General features: G+C 53.9%; 7 protein-coding genes across 7 annotated transcripts; 5 read left to right on the forward strand and 2 right to left on the reverse strand.

The window, feature by feature from the left end:
- Nucleotides 1-487: 487 nt before the first annotated feature.
- On the forward strand, nucleotides 488-1,249 carry K460DRAFT_268657 (uncharacterized protein; the record flags this gene model as incomplete). The annotated part of the gene is made up of 1 exon (XM_040927537.1): nucleotides 488-1,249. A coding segment is annotated over one exon (762 nt), but the record flags the coding sequence as incomplete, so codon positions are not given.
- Nucleotides 1,250-1,327: 78 nt separating this feature from the next.
- On the reverse strand, nucleotides 1,328-3,104 carry K460DRAFT_400364 (uncharacterized protein; the record flags this gene model as incomplete). The annotated part of the gene is made up of 2 exons (XM_040936323.1): nucleotides 1,328-2,540; nucleotides 2,926-3,104. 2 exons carry the CDS (start codon nucleotides 3,102-3,104, stop codon nucleotides 1,328-1,330), a joined length of 1,392 nt encoding a protein of 463 aa, XP_040792855.1.
- A 907-nt stretch (nucleotides 3,105-4,011) lies between these two features.
- K460DRAFT_274556 (uncharacterized protein) lies at nucleotides 4,012-5,993 on the forward strand (the record flags this gene model as incomplete). Its single annotated transcript, XM_040927968.1, has 2 exons — nucleotides 4,012-5,778; nucleotides 5,844-5,993. 2 exons carry the CDS (start codon nucleotides 4,012-4,014, stop codon nucleotides 5,991-5,993), a joined length of 1,917 nt encoding a protein of 638 aa, XP_040792856.1.
- Nucleotides 5,994-6,952: 959 nt separating this feature from the next.
- K460DRAFT_350368 (ubiquitin binding protein) lies at nucleotides 6,953-9,432 on the reverse strand (the record flags this gene model as incomplete). The annotated part of the gene is made up of 5 exons (XM_040931499.1): nucleotides 6,953-7,959; nucleotides 8,007-8,769; nucleotides 8,827-9,111; nucleotides 9,167-9,299; nucleotides 9,359-9,432. 5 exons carry the CDS (start codon nucleotides 9,430-9,432, stop codon nucleotides 6,953-6,955), a joined length of 2,262 nt encoding a protein of 753 aa, XP_040792857.1.
- A 203-nt stretch (nucleotides 9,433-9,635) lies between these two features.
- K460DRAFT_361112 (cysteine proteinase) lies at nucleotides 9,636-13,724 on the forward strand. The gene is made up of 3 exons (XM_040932392.1): nucleotides 9,636-10,143; nucleotides 10,194-12,308; nucleotides 12,360-13,724. Exons 1-3 carry the CDS (start codon nucleotides 9,949-9,951, stop codon nucleotides 13,281-13,283), a joined length of 3,234 nt encoding a protein of 1,077 aa, XP_040792858.1. The 5' UTR covers nucleotides 9,636-9,948; the 3' UTR covers nucleotides 13,284-13,724.
- Nucleotides 13,725-13,750: 26 nt separating this feature from the next.
- On the forward strand, nucleotides 13,751-15,619 carry K460DRAFT_301173 (argininosuccinate synthase). The gene is made up of 5 exons (XM_040929860.1): nucleotides 13,751-13,843; nucleotides 13,932-13,970; nucleotides 14,024-14,524; nucleotides 14,571-15,186; nucleotides 15,238-15,619. Exons 1-5 carry the CDS (start codon nucleotides 13,810-13,812, stop codon nucleotides 15,293-15,295), a joined length of 1,248 nt encoding a protein of 415 aa, XP_040792859.1. The 5' UTR covers nucleotides 13,751-13,809; the 3' UTR covers nucleotides 15,296-15,619.
- Nucleotides 15,620-16,631: 1,012 nt separating this feature from the next.
- Nucleotides 16,632-17,752, forward strand: K460DRAFT_270336 (uncharacterized protein; the record flags this gene model as incomplete). The annotated part of the gene is made up of 2 exons (XM_040927640.1): nucleotides 16,632-16,904; nucleotides 17,042-17,752. 2 exons carry the CDS (start codon nucleotides 16,632-16,634, stop codon nucleotides 17,750-17,752), a joined length of 984 nt encoding a protein of 327 aa, XP_040792860.1.
- Nucleotides 17,753-17,913: the final 161 nt, after the last annotated feature.

Genomic DNA, 17,913 nt, shown 5'->3' on the forward strand with positions numbered 1-17,913 from the left:
AGAAGCGCCGGATGAAGCAAAGCGCGCAACCATCACCTATTAGCATTCAACTACAAACCTTGGAAGCCGCTGTCTTGTCTTCTCAGTGCTATTTGACGATATTGCGGGGAGCCAGATCATACCACGATTTCCAAGTGAACCCAGACGCAGCCAACCTCATCGCGACACTACATTGACTGACACCAACATGCCCAAAATGGTGTTTCACAACCCCAAGTACTGGTGGCAGGGCGCCACGCCCACTCCGACCGTAAACGCCACCCTTACAAAGATTGCAACAACGACAGCAACACTGCTCAACGTGAACGCGCCGCAACTCCGCCGTTGGTCCCGCAGTCTCAAAGAAGAACCACTCCACTACTGGATCACAGAAGTCATACACCTCATTCTACTACTCAGTATCCCGATCTTATGGTGGATCGCGCGCGGAGGTAAAGGTGAAAGTGAAGAAGACGACGACGAGCAAGACGAGGAAAGCTGGCAAGCGCCCTGGCAAACCACAGAATGGAAAGTCCTATACGGGCTCATCGCCATGGCGCACGACAACGACTGGCCGTACACGCCCTTTCGACAACACTACAACAGCTCCATTCGCGAGCGGTGGAACAGACCGAACAAGCACGGGCTAAAGCGCCTTTTGCAAAAAGGCATCATCCCACTCTTCGTCCAAGACGGCGGCGTGTCGACGCAACAACGCGCGTCCTGGGGCTGGAGCACTGCATTCCCATACCTCAAAACACCGCTCTTCCGCCAGACGAAGAACAGGGCGTACTTTGAGTTCCTCGTCCCGTATCCAGAACTGGGAGATGCGAAAACATTCATGCATAAACTCGTGTACAACACGCAAGGATACGGTATAACACTGCGCTTCAGCTCCCCGCCGCCCGACGGCAGTATTTTCTACGCGGAGATGAATCCGCCCTGCGTGGAAGAACTGGATCAGCATTTCTCGGTGGGCGCGGAATCAGCACTGGAGATGCTGCTGCCGTTTAAGCAGGATGGGGTCTTTGAAAAGGCGCAGGGGGGCAGGGCGAGGCAGTTGCGTTGGTTTATCAAGGGGTTGGATTCGAGGAGGGTTCCGTTGCTGCATCATGCTGAATGGGTGCTTGTGCGTGTTGAGTCGCAGGATTGGAGTGCGCTTGAGTTGGACGAGAGGGTTTGGGCTATTGCGCAGGAGGTTATGCCAGGGACGCCTTGGCCCGAGGAGGTGGTGCGGAAGGCTGCTAGAACAGAGCTGGTGCAGTGCGGATTTGATGTTCAAGACGCATGATTCAGTTAGTGTATTTGTAGAGACGAGTAGTATGTTATAGGCTCCTTTACGTTATTCTTAAGAAAAGCCGACATCTAAACGTTGTTTCATCCAGTCGCCCACTTCTTCTACATTTGCCTTCCAATTCGGGTTATTTTCTTGCTCAGTCCATAGACCTGTCCCTTTAAATGTATTCAGTTCTACCCTTTTCTGTGCAAACTCCTCGTACTGCCTTTTCTCCGTTGCATCATGCCATCGTGTCCGACCCGCGCGCGTCTTGAGAGTCTGGCGGGCAATGCTTCGTCTGATCATCTTTGCTAGCTCTGTTGCCTGGTCGGAAAGAGGGCTTTGTAAGCCAGAGGTGATGTTCCAGACTGGCAAGCTCAGTTTTGTGCCGGCTGGGGGATAGTTGCGAGCATACGAACGGCACCGAGCCAAGGTGGGCAATACTTGCACCACCTTGGCTTTGTCCTTGGCTTTGTTATCGAGAGCAGCGTAGTGATTGAGATGCATCTGAGTCTCCATGTCGAGTACCTCATCAGGCTGTTCTGACGCCGTCAGATGTTCTTGCTGTGGAAAGATGAGCTGTGCATGCGGAGAGCGAAAGAAATGAATAGGAGACGCGAAGCGATCAAAGCAGTCCTCTGGCTTGCGGAACAGCATATCGCGCTCCCCAGAGAGGGTCAATACAGGTAGAGTGGTATTCGCGCTTTGGGCATGCCACGCTGTCAAAGGTGGTGGCTTTGGCGTTCGTTTCCTAGGTTTACGAACCGCCTTTGGTGCCTTTTGCTCCTTCTCGCGTGTAGCCCATGAGCTTGCCAGGTCCTCATCGGCCGGAAACGCGGTCTCATCTGGTGCAGCTGGTTCCGGTAGCTCTGAGGCATTGATGAATGGGAGATGATCGGGGAAAACCCAATCTACGATGGGGTTGTTCACAGCCGCAGCACCAACACGACTTTCTCCGAGACGGCATTCGGTCAAGGCCAGCATGGTTGCAAGTGAGGCACCAACGAGCTGTCCACAGACACCGAGCCGCGCCAGGTATGGGCGTTTGAACTCGTCGAGGAGCAGATTTTCTCGGATCCAGTCATAGCCTGCCAGAACATCATGGCAAGGCGTTGGGTATGGGTGCAATGATGATGCACGATAGTTGATGCGGGCAATGGTAGCACTGCTCGATTCACGTAGTGTGGAGATGACTCGCTCTTCTTCTTCAGGGCAAGCTGGCACTACAGGGCCCGGCGGCAGATAGAGGAGAATGGGAGACGATGGAGTCGATGCATGGAAGATACTGGAGCGTGTTCAGTCAGTTCGTGCACAAGGGATCTATTCGTTGATGTGCATATGCTACGCTGAGACATGTATAGAATGAAGTGTAGTGGATAAGTGGAGCGCTCCATAGCTTAGACGTGCAGATCCTCGGTCCTCGAAGATAACACGACGCGCCTTGCTGAGGCTGCGTGGTCACAGAGTATGTTCAGATGGAGCAAAGATTGGTTGAGTGGCGTTGGGGCTAGGAGGTTGACTAAGGCTAAAGAGAAGCCTCTAGCTGTGTGTGAGGTCATTGCGCAGCTGGCGAGCCGTGGGCCGCATGCAAGAAAGACAACAAGGCGACGAACCAGTGTCAAATGACCGTCTTTGTGAAGGAGCGCGAGGAGAGCCCGAGGCAGACTTACTCAATGGTGATGTGGCCGTTTGTCCGACATGGAATGGTAACGTGCTCGCATGGGGATCGAGGTGTGGCGGCATGTGAATATGCGCGTCTGCTCAAGGGGCCTGCACAGTAGCGACGCAGCGAAAGCGGTCGTAGAACGGGTGGGGCGGTGAAGGCCGTCGCGAGCAGGCGACGCGGCATTAATTAACAGCGTCTGTGGTGGGTACAGATGCAAGTGACGAGCGACAGTGATAGATAGTGGGTGGATGGGTGGGTGTTGGCGAGTAATGGCTTGGGGGTTGACGTGCGAGGCTGCGACTGCCGTATTCACGACGGCCGATGAGACTGGAGGGAAGGAGCGACCATGCACCCCGTAGTGGTAGCGTAACCGCTGTAGGCGCACGCACGCACACGACACCGCTCGCACGCACTCACTGGTCTCACAGTAAACACTGACAGACAGACTTGCCGGGCGAGTCTGGCTACAAAGAAGCCTTTTCACGATCCAACCAGGCTCAGGGGAAGGATGCTCGGGGCAGCCAGCGGCGTGGGTGGGGCGAGGAAATTGGCTTTGCGACCCTCCCCCGAACCTCGAATGGGCTCGGCCTAGCGCTCTGCACCCGCCTCTGCGCAGCCTTGATTTCCTTCTACGCCGCCAGTCTCTCCTTCTTGTCTTTCTTTCCTCTGTGCGAGCTGTCAATCTACCATTCTGCGCGCTTATTCTTGTCCAAATACTTCTTCTCCGTATCTATTCCCGTCGTGCCATATTCGCCCATCAGCCGCCCTCACTGCCCGCTCAGAGCACTGCCTCATCGACGGCGTCCGACACGAACAAAACCTGGGGGCCGCCTAATGCATGCACCTGCATACTCAGCCCAATAGCACTCAACAACACCACCCCCTCGACCAGCCCTCAATTGCACCCGCTCTCACCTCCCGTCCCTACAGGCGACGCTCGACACTCACCACCGCAGCCCCTCGCCGTGCTCCCCACGAACCTCCCCCAATCGACTCGTCCAAGCACTACCCACACAGCACATACTGGCGGCCCTTTGGTAACTCTTGTGCGGAAGCAGCTACGGCGCCTCAGCCCGAGAGCTCTGTCGGCATGGCCGAAGCATCTAAGCTGAGGGCGGTCCTCCTGCTACTGAAGAACTTGCTCCTGGCAGCCCTGCTCTACGCAACCATCTATGGCATCATAAATATTGTGAGCGATCCCAGCGTCGCGACCAAGGGCAAACTGGGCATTCCCGCTTTTCTCGACAAGGCTGGGCCAACCGAGCTGGTGGAGACGACCAAGGCAGGCATCAGAGTCAAGTTCGCAGGCACCTCCAAGACCGTCACTATAAACCCTCACGCCAACGTCTTCAATCGCCCCGTCACTGCTGTCAAGAACAAGGACGATTACATGGGTCCCCGCCCCCATGTCGACACCGAGGCGGACATGCACATGTTGGTGGAAGAATGCCGCGGCTCCTACACCGGGCTGGAGAAGATGAGGAGGCCCTACGATTGTCTGAAGTTCTTCGCCGAGGAACAGGACCGCTACTACCGACTGCCCGAGGCTGCGGAACGAGCAAGCGCCCAAGACCCTCGCAAGGCCGACTACATCAACGCAGACGGGCACGACAAGACACTCTCGAGCTATGTCCCACTCAAAGACGCGGTCGCTGCAAACGGGTCGGCCATTGGCACATGCCCTGGTCCCATTATTCCCTACCACGTCTACTGGACGGGTCCCGCAACCTGGCGCGTCGAGGTCTTCATCAAGAGCTATCTGTATACCCAGAACCTGGCATGCTCCCGACTCTGGCTGTGGCTCGACAGCGATCGCAACCCCAATGCTGTGCATAACATGCTGAACAAGGACGCCCTCTTTGCCCGATTCCTTCCCCTCGTCGAGCGCGGTGATATTGTCCTCAAAGCGTGGAACTTCCCTAGCCGCATCCCTCTGGCCACGGACGACGAGGACAAGAATGGCTTCGACTACTACAGCAAGCCCGCAGCGCCAGATGCAAACGGCGAGAAGGCCGTGGCCGAAAACATTGTCGAGGACAAGGACGGCCAGCAGTGGCTTGTGCTGACGGCAAAGCAAATGACCTTCCTCCCCGTTGCCGTTTCGGATGCTGTCCGATTCATTGTTCTCCACATCTACGGCGGTGCCTACTTCGACATGGACGTGCTCATGCTTAGGGATATGCGCCCGCTGTTGTTGCCCAAAGAGCACTCCTTTGCTGAGCGATGGGCTGCCCATCCCCACCCGGGCGACTACAACACAGCTATCATGTCACTCTCGGCAAATTCTTCGCTCTCCTCCTATCTGCTTTATGGTGGCATCCGTATGGGTGTCAACTTCCATCCTCGAGTCCTAGGCCGCATGGCATGGAAGGACGGACGCGATCAAGAATTCCTCATGTTTGAGACTGCCGCCTTTGACCCCATCTGGACCGAGTTCAACTGGGACCGCGAAGGACGGTGCACGATACCTTGTGTACGAGACTACGGTGCCGTGTTCAAGGGCAGAACGGGCGCAATCAAAGATGAATGGGAAAGTTACACTGGTCCGCAACTAGGAACTATCAACCTAGAGGAAGCACAGCGAAAAGTGCTCAAGATGGACACCGACGCCCCCAAATCCAAGCGCGAGCATGAAGACCAAGAGAATGTGCCTACCTCTGCAACGGCACCGTCGTCACAGCACAGTGACAAAGCGGCGCATGCAGACTCTTTCCAACCTACGCTTGATGAGGAGGTCGAACTCCGCAAGGCTGGCGTTGTGTCTGACTATGTCCTTTCCGAAGATAGATTTCCACCCAACAATCGCACGCTGGAGAACTTCTTCAGGGGCGCCTGGACGTACCACATTCACAACCAAGTAAGTTTTTCTTATTCTAACATCGTCACAAGCCAGCAAGGAACATGGGCTAATCAATGTCTCAGTGGGTCAAGCATCCAGAACCCTCGTCCTGGATAGCGGTACTTGAGCATGCGCAGGACGGCTTCTTCGCCGGGAACCGCACAAATCCATATGGCGAGAACTGGTCTGGTCCAAGTTTGATGCCGTACAACTACTGGCCTGAGTATGTATGAGCTCGCATCGGCCTCAAGGCCACACCGTCAGCCCCCCTTTCGCCTCGTCCAGCAAAATCACGAGGAGCAAAGGTCGCCGTGTCGAGCGATCGCCGCATCAAGACTCCTACCACCTCGAGCGAGTACGTCCGACCTCTGGACGTCATCATCATTGCGCCAGCTCAGCTTGCCGGCACCATTAACGGGCACTGTCAATACCCCTGCCCATGTCACGGCCTCTACACATGACCCGAAAACGCATGCCACTTCCGGCGCACAGGTTCCGCAGGGAAATTTCCATGTTCCATTCGTCGCCCCTCTGAGGCGCCGTTTTTTGTCAATCTACTTAGCGACCACACCTTTTCGTGGCGCACCCCCACCATTCGCTTCACCTTGTGTTTTTTTAGGATACCCTCACTTGCGCTCGCCGACAGGCTTGAGGATTGTTTTTACACTTTGCATACTACATACGGCATACGGAACAGAATTGGGTACAGGGAATGCTTATAAGGGTCAAAATCATAACGCGCGCGGCAATAGCCAGATGTGAATAAATAAATGAGAAAATCAAATGTTCAAACACTCGATGACTAAGTATTTCTCATGCTCAACAAGTCTAGTCCAAGTGTATATCTTAGGACCAAAGCGTAGCATGCATTAGATTTGTGCTGTAACGTGAGGCTTTAAAAGGTATCGTTCCTAGCTAAGCCTACGGCTAATCTGTTCTACGACCGACTTGATAGCTGCGCTTGACCAGCACGCAAGATCCATAAAACCGCACAAAAAGCCACGAATCAATCAGACCTCCATGAGAGAAGAGAGTGCCTCTCCTTTGCGCCACCGAGCCCGTCCATGCAAATGCTACAATCATTTCGCTAGCTAGCTACTCCATGCCCTCTTTCTTCATTCTCACTTTGCTTCGCTATGCTTTGTCGTGGCTGGCTGACTTGTCGCGGGAAGAGAAAAAAAAAATGTCAGAGTTATAGGTCGATCAACGGTTCATCCACAACCTTCTGCTGCTGCACCGGCAACTGATTCTGCGGCGCACTGGGGAAACTCTCAGGGCCGTATCCACCCGACGCATACGGAGCCGGCTGCCAAGCTGAACTCTGCTTTTGCAGCGGGGCTTGCTGTGGTTGTTGCCAGTACTGCTGCTGCTGCGGTGGTGGTGCGTGTTGTGATGAGGGAGCCTGCTGCGGGGGGGATGAGGCCTGCTGTTGCGATGCCTGGTTCTGGTCCTGAGGTTGCCAGTTCGGCGCCTGGTCTTGCCTTGGATACGGGGGATTCTGCCATGCGGTGGCGGGTTGTGAGGGGGGCGAGATGGGAGGTTGCTGTGGTGGGCCGCGGTTGTACATTTGTGGTGATGAGGATTGCGGTTGTTGTGAGGGCTGGGGGGGATAGCTTTGAGTGTGCTGCAAGTTTGCTTGCGATGGTTGCGCGGCGTTACTGTCGCCGTAGTAGAAGCTTGCGCTCTCTGCGTCTGATGCGGTGGATAGAGGGGGTTGTGAGGGTTGCGATGGATAATGTTGCTGATTTGAAACTTGGCGTTGAAGCTGTGGTGACGCGGATTTCTGATAGGTTGTGCTCGGTGGCCGTTGCTGTGGTGCTGCTGCCCCGCCATATGAAGAAAGATTTGGATACGGCTGCGAGGGCTGTTGGTAGGGGTCCTGGGGGGAGGTGTAGGATGGCGGTGGTACAGCTGCTTGCTGCGTGTGTGGTTGTTGGGGGTAGCCGCCGCCGTAGTACGACTGTCTTCCGTATGCGTCGGATGGGGGCGCGTTACTGCTGTAGTAGTTCTCACCGGCTGAACCGTCCGGCGCGCTAGAATGAATGCTGGGGTAGAGATTGGAAGCTGGCCGCTGCGTGGGCGCGGGAAGACCATACATGGCATTGGCCTGGTTGTAGGTATTTGATAGTCTTTCCTCAAGCATTCGATCATAGTACCGAACCACGGTGGAAAGCTTGGCGTGTAGGTCAAGTAGTGTGTCTACACATATTAGCCTCATATAGACATGCAGATCGTCATAAACTTACCATGCTTGCTCATTGTCTCGCCATAGGTACGCGCAAGTTTTGGTCTTAGTTTACCAATACCCTCATACAGCTCCTGTATCTGCGGTTCTCGCAATATGGTGCCTGGGGGCTGGTGTTGTAGTCTGTCTACGAGAGTTGAAAACAGGTTGATATTCTCGGCCTCAACCGGAGTAAGTTCGTAGTCATTCTTGGGTGCAACGAAAGGCGTCGTCCCATTCACATTGGCCGTCTGCTGTCGGAAGGTGTGGGCGTACTTTTTCTTCTGCTCTTCCATATCGGCGAGAGAAGCTGCAATGGCAGCTGCGAGATCAGCGTCTTCATCCTCCTCGGGCTCCTTCTTCGATGTTCCGTTTGCGGGTTTGGATTGCGACTGCAGTTGTGATTGCGGAACAAAGCCTGAAGAGTTGCTGCCTTTGGTCTCCTCCAAGCTCATCTCTAGCGCTCGCTTCAGGTCTGCGTCGAAGCTGTCCTCGACGCGCGCGCTGCGGGGTTCCATTGAGCCTTGGTATAGCGTCTGGTGGGTTTTAACCGCATCAAACCCCCTTGGCACTGGGGGCCCTCGAGACTTGTCTGTCATCTTGGCATGGCAGCCATCGTCTACACGCACAGGGTCCATTATGCCGAGGTGGGGGAGTGGGATGCTCTTGCTGGAGCAGGCACCACAGAAGACATTTCCACAGTTGCGACAATGATGCTTGCGGTTTGTAAAGGTGAAGGGGGTACGGCATCGCATGCAGACGTCGGAGTCGGCCCATTCTGGAGGCTGTGAGAGGTCATATTAGCATTCATCTAGCTTTGCTTTTGTACTGGGGGGACTTACTGCACTAGAGTCGAGCATACTGCTCGCAATATGCTCTTTGGGGGGGAACTGGTAGCCCTCTCGCTGCAGGCTGCGGTAGACTTCACCGATGTAGTTCAGGTTGAAGCGGCCCTCAGCCGCGGTTGCCCATGTCTGGATGAGTTCCAGCATCTTGTTCTTCACATCGTTGTTCGGTGCCACGGTCGCTGGTGCCTTGAGCAGCGACGTCAGATTGTCCATGAAGTCCCGCGAAGCAATCTCTTGTATGAAGTGGGCGCCGCCATTCTTTACGCAGGTATCGGTGAGCTATGGCAAGATTAGCGGCCAGTCGTGAAGGGTGTTTGTGGCGCAAGTAACACACATTCAGGGCGGCGAGCTGGACGTTGGGGTTCTTGTGCCCTATCCTCCGCTTCAACGCGCGCATGGCATCTTTGGGCTGCACAGTCTTGGATCGAATCACGTCGGAAATCTCGAGGTTGAGCGGCATGTCCTCCCTGTGCTGCATTAGTAGAGTGCACGGCAGAGCTCGCGGTATCAGGGCCTCATAGCATACAGGCTTGACGAGGTTGCGCGCTCGATCTGCTCATCGAGCGCGCTGTTGGGCGAGGATCCAAACCAGCCCGCCATGGTGTTTGAATGGGGGGCTTGATTGACGTGGAAGAGTGATTCAGGGGTATTGAATAGAGAGCTCCCACAATCTTGGGCTGGATACGCATACGCAAAGGACCGTGGTGTGCTGCCTGGGTAGCAAGCTCTCGGACGTGGACGACGCTTGGCCTATGATGACGAGTGGCGGAGACGTTCACGAGCCGCATCGCCATGCCTGAACCCTGCGACTTCGCCGTGCATGGCCTCAACCCAAACAGCTCCACGCTTCACAGAGGCATCCTTCTCCGCTACACCTTCGCTGCCGCACGGTACATTTTGCAAGAAGAAATAAAGAAGAATCGTGCGTCAGGTCGTCTTGCAACCCTCCCCGCCCCCCGTCCTCCGCACAACCACCACGCTCTAGCGCATCCCCGCAACCCTTTGTATAAACACTGCCTCGCGGCGCACACGATCCGGACTACCTGTATAGCCACCCTCTTGGCCTGCCTCTTTTCTCCGGCCATGCGCGACCTGCCTGGTCTCTAGGGTGCGACTATGAGCGCTGCTGCTCCCTTGCCGCCCCCAGCGCCCTCGCCCGCCTTCCCCATGGCTGGCTATCCAAACGGTGCAGACGGCTGGAGAGGCAGCGATGGGCCCGCCGACCCTCGCGGCCCAGGTGGCCCATTTCCGCCCATAGCTGAGATTGTCGGCTCTGCAACAGAGACGGTCGAGTCACTCAGAAATCAATCGGTACTGAAGGACGGCGCTCCGTAGTCACGGTAGTCGCTAACGGGGCATAGATCAAGTTTTTGTTGGAGCAATGCAAAATACACTTCCAGTCGGCCAAGCTCATGGTGGCCCAAAGGACTCCCGCTGGCGCCTACTGGGAATATCTTGTAGCCTATCAGATCGTCGTCGACCTCATACCACGGCACCGTGACTACTACGACAAGGTCGAAAACAGCCGCAGCCAGGTACATCGCGACTTCAAAGAGCTATTGAAAGACATCAAATCTAGCGAGGAGAGGTTTGTGCGCATCAAGGACATCATCAAGAACGACAACCTCAGGAACGGTGGCCAGCACAAGTCTACAGCCTCAGTTCCATCTGCACGGCCAGGCTCTCGCAATACCTCTACTTTACCTAGACGAGACGACGAATTGATGCTACCGGATGTGCCAACCTCAATTCCGAATGGCAGACCTTCATCTGTGGGTTCTGTTGATCCTTCACGAGGGAAGCCACCTGTACAACCAAAACCCCAATCGCTCCACGGCCGGGCTATTCATCAAAGTGTGTCGTCTGTAAATGGAGTAAATGATCTCGCCCAACGGTTCGCAAACCTTCGAGGTTTCGCGCCACCAGTGGACACGACTTCCACACGCTCGACCCAAGATTTGTCAGTCAAGATGCCATCTCCTGCAGACTATTCGTCCTCGAATCGGCCCATGGGCCCACGCGATATGCAGCCATCTCCATTACCAAAGCTACCTTTGAATACACAGCTTGCCTCTTCCCTACCCAAAGAACCTAGCCCCACATACAGTCCGGCCCGCAATATCTCCAACCCTGCCAGTATCAACCCGCCTCGAAGTACGCCGAGGAGCATGGTTGGTTCTGGAGCACGCAGCAACTCTCTAGCCTCATCTAGCATCTCGAATCATGCGCCGAATGCGAATGGCACGCTAGATTCCTACTTCCCGGCCCAGTCAGGTGGACGCGACTCTAATGGACGATCAATGTCTGTCAGTAAGTCCGTCGAGTTGGAGATCGATGCCAGCAAACTCTACGACTACTTCCGCATGTACAACGTGCTTCTCATCGATGTGCGAGATCGAGCAGATTTCGACGCAGGGCATATTTACGTGCGTAATATTATCTGTATAGAACCGTTGGCATTGCAGGACGGCGACTCTGCGGAGCAACTACTAGACCGCCTAGTCGTATCTCCGGATGAAGAGCAGATCATGTTCGACAAGCGAAATGATTACGATGTTGTGGTATATTACGATGACTCGACCGGGAACATTGACTTCATGCACAAGCACGGACGGACAGAGGGGGAACTTGCCCTTAAACGCTTGTTCGATACATTGCACGATTTCAATGTAGAGAAGCCTTTGAAGCGTCCGCCAGTTCTCCTCAAAGGCGGCCTCGATGCATGGATAGATCTAGTCGGATTACAAGCACTAAAAATGTCGACGACTGCTGCTCTGGTGGCCGGAGGAAAGCCGAGGACTCGAGCGATTCGAAGGTCACCTGCTGCAAGTCTTCTTGCGCGGACTAACCTGCAAAAACGACGTAGAGAATACGTTCCCATGGACCCTGAGGAGGCACAAAAGTGGCTAGAGGAAGCTCGGAAAGGGAGAACGGCGGTCGATCTGCCTGCCGCAGATGGGGAGGAAGAGGAGGAACCTGCTTCGCCCTTCTACCGCACCACCGAAGAGTTCCTGCGTCGATACCCAGACGTTGAAGCAGAACAGTCCATGGTTTATCCAACGTCGAAGCCGCAGTTTCAAAATCACTATGTCGCACCAGCCATCCCAGCCGCGCCATCTCGACCAGCTCCGTCTGTGCCTCGAGTCAGCTACAGTGGCGTTCACGAACGTCAGGTCACTGCTCAAAGCCGCAACAACCAACCTCCTGTTTACCTTTCTCATCCACGCTTCAGCAATGTCAGGCTGCACAAAACTGGATTGCTAAACTTTGGTGTGACGTGTTATATGAACTCGGTGGTGCAGTGCCTGAGTGGTCATCTGCTACTTTCAGATCTGTTTCTGAGTCAACGCTATCATCGAGATCTCCAAAGAGATAACTGGAAGGGGACGAAAGGTATTCTACCCGAGGCATACGCGACACTTCTCTCCAACCTCTTCAAAGGTGATGTCAGCTCTGTGCGCCCAAGCACGTTCAGGGTAACTACTATGAATCGCAACTTTCCAGGGCCAATTACTAACTCAATACAGCGAATATGTGGTCACTTCAACTCTCAATGGGGCATCGATGAGCAACAAGACGCCAAGGAGTTTCTTGAGTTTGTCTTGGACTACATGCACGAAGACCTTAACGTCACTTGGAACAAGCCCCCGCTCAAGCCACTCTCTGACCAGCAAGAACTGCAACGGGAGCAGTTTCCGCGTCAGTATGCCGCGAAGATTGAGTGGGGTCGTTATCAGCACCGGGACATGTCCGTCATTGGTGGCATGTTCGCCGGACAACATGCTTCGCAGCTTACCTGCCAGACTTGTGGAATAACAAGCACCACCTACGAAGCATTCTGGAGTATAAGTGTAGAGATACCACGTGAAGGTCAATGCGACGTACGTGATTGCCTCCGATCGTACTGCGCGGCAGAGCGTTTGGCGGGCGATGAAGTCTGGCGTTGTCCACGTTGCAAGAAGGATCGCGAGGCTGTGAAGAAGATTACGATTACCCGCGCCCCGGACACGCTTGTCATCCACTTCAAACGCTTCAGCGCGTCGCGGACCGAGAGCGCCCGCAAGGTCCGGACGCCTGTGCATTTCCCGCTCCAAGGGTTGGATATGGGACCTTTCGTGGAGCCACCCATGACGCCAGAGCAAGAAATCTATGTGGCGCAAAATGCCCACGACGGCCCAGCGCAGCTGGCTGGCGTGAAGGCGGATCCGACAATGAACGGACCTTTCCAGTATAATGCATACGCTGTCATCTGGCACATTGGAGCTACCCTTGGTAGTGGCCACTACATAGCATTCGTCAAGGACAAATCGCGCGGTTGCTGGCGGTCGTTCAATGACGACAAGGTTGTCGACTTCGAACCTGGCAACCTGCCACCAAACCAGCGTCTTCAGAATGAGAAGGCTTACATCGTCTTCTATGAACGGGAGAGAGTCGCTGGAGGTGTGTTCTAATTTCCACGCCGGCATGGGCATGGAACGGTACGTTATTTGTATATGCGCTCACCTTGCTCGCATCGTACGGCGTTTGATTCCACTTTCGTACAGCGAGCGTGTCTTTTGGAGGAGTCACTGGAACCCATTTGCATTTTAGTCGATGTCTTGATTCACAACAGCTCGTATTCTAGCAAGGGACTCATCTGCATGCATGGCGTTGGCTTGGATAGATGTAGTGCTGGACGCTGCACAGGCGGTGTCTGGCTTTGTTTACTCGACATGCTTGTGAGAATCATACATCCGAAGTCTCTTATCTTAGTGAAGAGGTCTTACTATGCCGTTTATATCCGTTCAGAGGAGATTTGGGTCGTCATGCTGCAGGGCTGAAAACACTAGCAGTAAACCGATGATCGGCCCGCAGGAGCTATGACCACCAAACTTTTCTATCGTTATCAGGCCCCTCCTCCTCCGCACATTCCCCGGACGCTGTGTCATCTGCAATTGACTCTTCAATCACGTTCGATACCCCTACAAAATTGTAAACATGACAAAAGGACGCGTTTGTTTGGCTTACTCTGGTATGATGATCTTGATCTGCTCACAGTTTCCCTTAATTCATGTTTCGTCGTCATCATAATAGTATATGTACTAATCTTGACTCACTAGGCGGCCTCGACACGTCAACAATTCTGCGATGGCTCATTGGTACGCCAAACACCACAACCATTCGCATGCCTTGAACTAACTCGCTGGTTAAGAGGAAGGATATGAGGTCGTGTGCTTCCTCGCCAATGTAGGCCAGGAAGAGCCCTGGGACGAGGTCGAGAAGAAGGCACTCAAGATTGGTGCGCTGAAGATGATCATCCTCGACCTACAGAAGGAATTCGTCGAGGAGCTCTGCTTCCGTGCCGTACAGTGCAATGCCTCATACGAGGGCCGCTACCTACTCGGAACCAGTCTGGCTCGTCCAGTCATCGCTCGCGCACAGATCCGCGTCGCACAACAAGAGGGCTGCCAGTTCGTTTCGCACGGCTGTACGGGCAAGGGCAACGATCAGGTTCGATTCGAGCTTGCTTTCTACACGCTCCAGCCAAGCATCAAGGTCATTGCGCCTTGGAGGCTGCCTGAGTTCTGCGAGCGCTTCAAGGGCAGGCAGGACCTGTTGGATTATGCGGAGAAGCATGACATTCCTGTCACGTCGACCAAGGCGAAGCCGTGGAGCATGGATGCCAATTTGGCCCATTGCAGCTACGAAGCAGGTGCGACATTCTGCTCTCCCTGTAGAACCATGGCTGACAAGTACAGGTATCCTCGAGGACCCCGATCAGTCCCCTCCCGATGACATGTGGACCATGACACAGTCTCCTCTCTCCGCACCTGACGAGCCCACGGACATCACCGTCTACTTCGAGCAAGGCATCCCTGTCAAGGTCGTCACGCCCGAAAAGACCTACACCGACAGCGTTGAGCTCTTTACTGCGCTCAACAAGCTCGGCTTCACTCATGGAATTGGTCGCATCGACATTGTCGAGAACCGCTTCATCGGCCTCAAGTCCCGTGGCTGCTACGACTCGCCCGCCATGACAATACTTCGCCTTGCGCATTTGGACATCGAAGGATTGGTCATGGACGCCCAGGTCCGCAACTTGCGCGATCAGTTCGTGAGTCACAACTGGAGCTACCAGCTGTACAACGGCATGTACTTTAGCCCTGAGCGCGAGTTCATTGAGAACAGCTTGGTCTTCAGCCAGCGCCGTGTGAACGGCGAGGTACGGATGAAGCTCTACAAGGGCAATGCCTATGTCCTCGGTCGCTCAAGTAAGACGGAGAAGTTGTACTCGGAGGAGGAGGCGTCCATGGATACTCTCGACAACTTCAGCCCAATGGATACTACCGGTTTCATTGCCATCCAGAGCATCAGGTACGTTCAGCGATGGAGATTTTGATGAGAGCGTTGCTAATGATGAGACAGACTGAAGAAGTATGGCCTCCAGAAGGCGGAAGAGGGCGCCAACATGAGCCGTGCGTAGAATGGTGTACTGGCAACGAATCATGATTAGACGCGATATTGAAGGATGTGGAATCTCAAAAGACTTAAATGCCTGCTTTGCATGCTTCTCTTTCTGATGAGTACTTTTCCGCAAAGGAGAATTGACAAAATGGGAATTGCGAAGCTAAGCGGATATATAAAGTCGGCAGCACAGTGCGCACATTACGCTAGAACAACCGTAGAACATATTTGATTCCCAGCGGCCAATAATGATCCTGTCAAGCACACCGTTGGATATTGACTCTCGTAGTGCAAGTCTTAGACGGTGCTTACTGGAAATTGGCCCGTGCTACTGATAGTCCCCGAAGACGTTCGAGTGAACCCCGAAGCCGTAGTCCTCACTCGCTCCGTTCAATATTCCAAGGCCGGTCATAGTCTAACCTTTACCACAGCCTTGAAGGAAAGTATTTCTCCCATCTTGGCCCGACGTGCATATGTTGGGCACTGATTCTCACTTGCCAGTTGCTTGGGCTCCTACTAGTCGCGATGAGGTCTTCCTGCGTCGTGCACATATGCATGGTACATGCATACTTTGTGGGCCCTTGAGGTATGATGAGATGACCGGGTTTCATTGCCTGCAGCAGGTTACCACTACTATATATCCTGAACAGTCAGTCAGCCCACATTGAGCGCACGTCTCGGAATCCGCCCCGTACGCAGCCATACCTCGTGCTGATCGGACATGAACTGCTATAAAATTCATCATCAGCCCAAGTCCTTCTTCTTGACCCAACACTGGAACATCTATCTACATTCCGCGGAGTCTGCTGCGGCGACATCACATCACATGACGTTAGGAACAGCCAGCCGTTAGGCTTTCGTTACACCACGCTACACTAGAGGTTTCGGCATTCGAAGTCCAGTTCAACGATGCTCGATGGTGCAATGCCAGCTCTACACAGGCGGCGGATAGCCTCGATGGCCGATCGAGGGAATGTCTTGAATATCGTCTCGTGGATACTGCTTGCGGTCGTGGTGTGTACGCTCGGGGCACGCTTCGCTATGAAGCTTTGTATGAAGACAAGTCGAAGGATGTTCGGTCTGGACGATGTCTTTATTGCTTTGGCGGCTGTAAGTTGATGGATACTGAGCTGCTGGTCGTTTAGAAACGCCCTGACATTACTAGCTGTTTAGCTTTGGGCAAACGATTGCTGTCTCCATCGAGTCTACACATGCCTTGGGACAGCGTTTCGCGGATCTTAGTCCTAGGCAGAGAGATATTTATCAGAAAGTGAGTCTAGCTCGTTGGTAGATTAGATGCTTTGACTGACGAGGAGTAGGCCGAGTATGCCGCGTGCATGCTGTATATCGCTAATATGGGCTGCGCTCGAATTTCAGTTTGCCTTGTGATTAGAAAGGTCCTTCCTGGTGTCGTAGCGAAGTACACAGCACTCGTCTTTGCTAGTTTCACCGCTATCTGGACGGTGTCTGGAGTCCTTGTCAGCGCCTTTCCGTGCAACTTGCCAAATCCCTGGAGGTTCACTGGGGCGCATAATTGTTACGATCTTGTAGCCTTTGTTAACTACGTTGGCATCACGAACATTGTTGTTGAGGTCCTCCTTGTTATGATACCCCTTTTCATTTGGAATGTTCGTCTTTCAGCATGGAGGAGAGTTTCCGTGTCTCTGGTATTTCTTGCTCGAATGAGGTGAGTAGGTAGAACAGCAAACTAAAGGAAGCGGTAAACTGACCAAATTCCAGCATCGTTGCTGCTGTCTGTGCACAGCTTTCTTTCGTCAACTCTTCCCCACTGGCTGATTACACTTATGACTCGTGGGCCACTGTCCTCTGCGAACAAGTTGCGCAAAATATCTCCGTCATTAGTGCATGTCTACCTTGCCTCCATCCCTTCATCACTAATATACTTGCGGGCGCCACGGAGCCAGAAACGATCATGATCAGTTATGGTGCACCGCCATGCATTCGGCAATATTTAAATCGGAAGAGGTCTAGCTTCGCACCATCGCAGTCATCACATGCATCTACTGCTCCATTCTCCGAAAAGGCAGAGGAACCTTACTGTCGTCCGCTTGCAACGCACGGCCTCCTTCACTCCCAATCAGCAACCCGGTTCCCAACAAACATCGCACGAACCATGTTCACCCAAGCTCCGCCTGAGACTTTCTTCAATCGCCTCATTGAGATTCCCCGCTCACGGCCTGGGACACCATCTTCAAACACAAACGCTTCGGAAGCACCTAGGAGGCTAGGCGATGTCGGCGTGATACCCGCTATAGACTGGGATTCGGGGAGCAATATCTCTGGCAGCTCAAGGAGAAGCAGCCCTTCCCGAAACCCAACCGCAGAGTACGTGTTAAATCGGTCGAAGATTATATCTGTCCCTGAAGAGAAGCTTCTGTACGATGCCGGTGTCAGGCAATTTGCCCCGCCGTTACCGTCTCCACGGATGCCTAGGCGTCCACCACGAGCGTTTTGATATTCCTCTTTAGGCTAGTCTCGCAACTTGAAACGCTTTCCGTTCAGTCCGCTTGCTCAAACGTCATGAGAATATTTAAAGTTTATGTCCGATATATCCTGCAGATTGTCCGGATATCGTTTCTCCTGTGTCCGGATAAAGTCATATTCCAACATTGAGTG

This window comes from Cucurbitaria berberidis (assembly GCF_010015615.1).
Source record: "Cucurbitaria berberidis CBS 394.84 unplaced genomic scaffold K460scaffold_1, whole genome shotgun sequence".
NCBI lineage: Eukaryota > Fungi > Ascomycota > Dothideomycetes > Pleosporales > Cucurbitariaceae > Cucurbitaria > Cucurbitaria berberidis.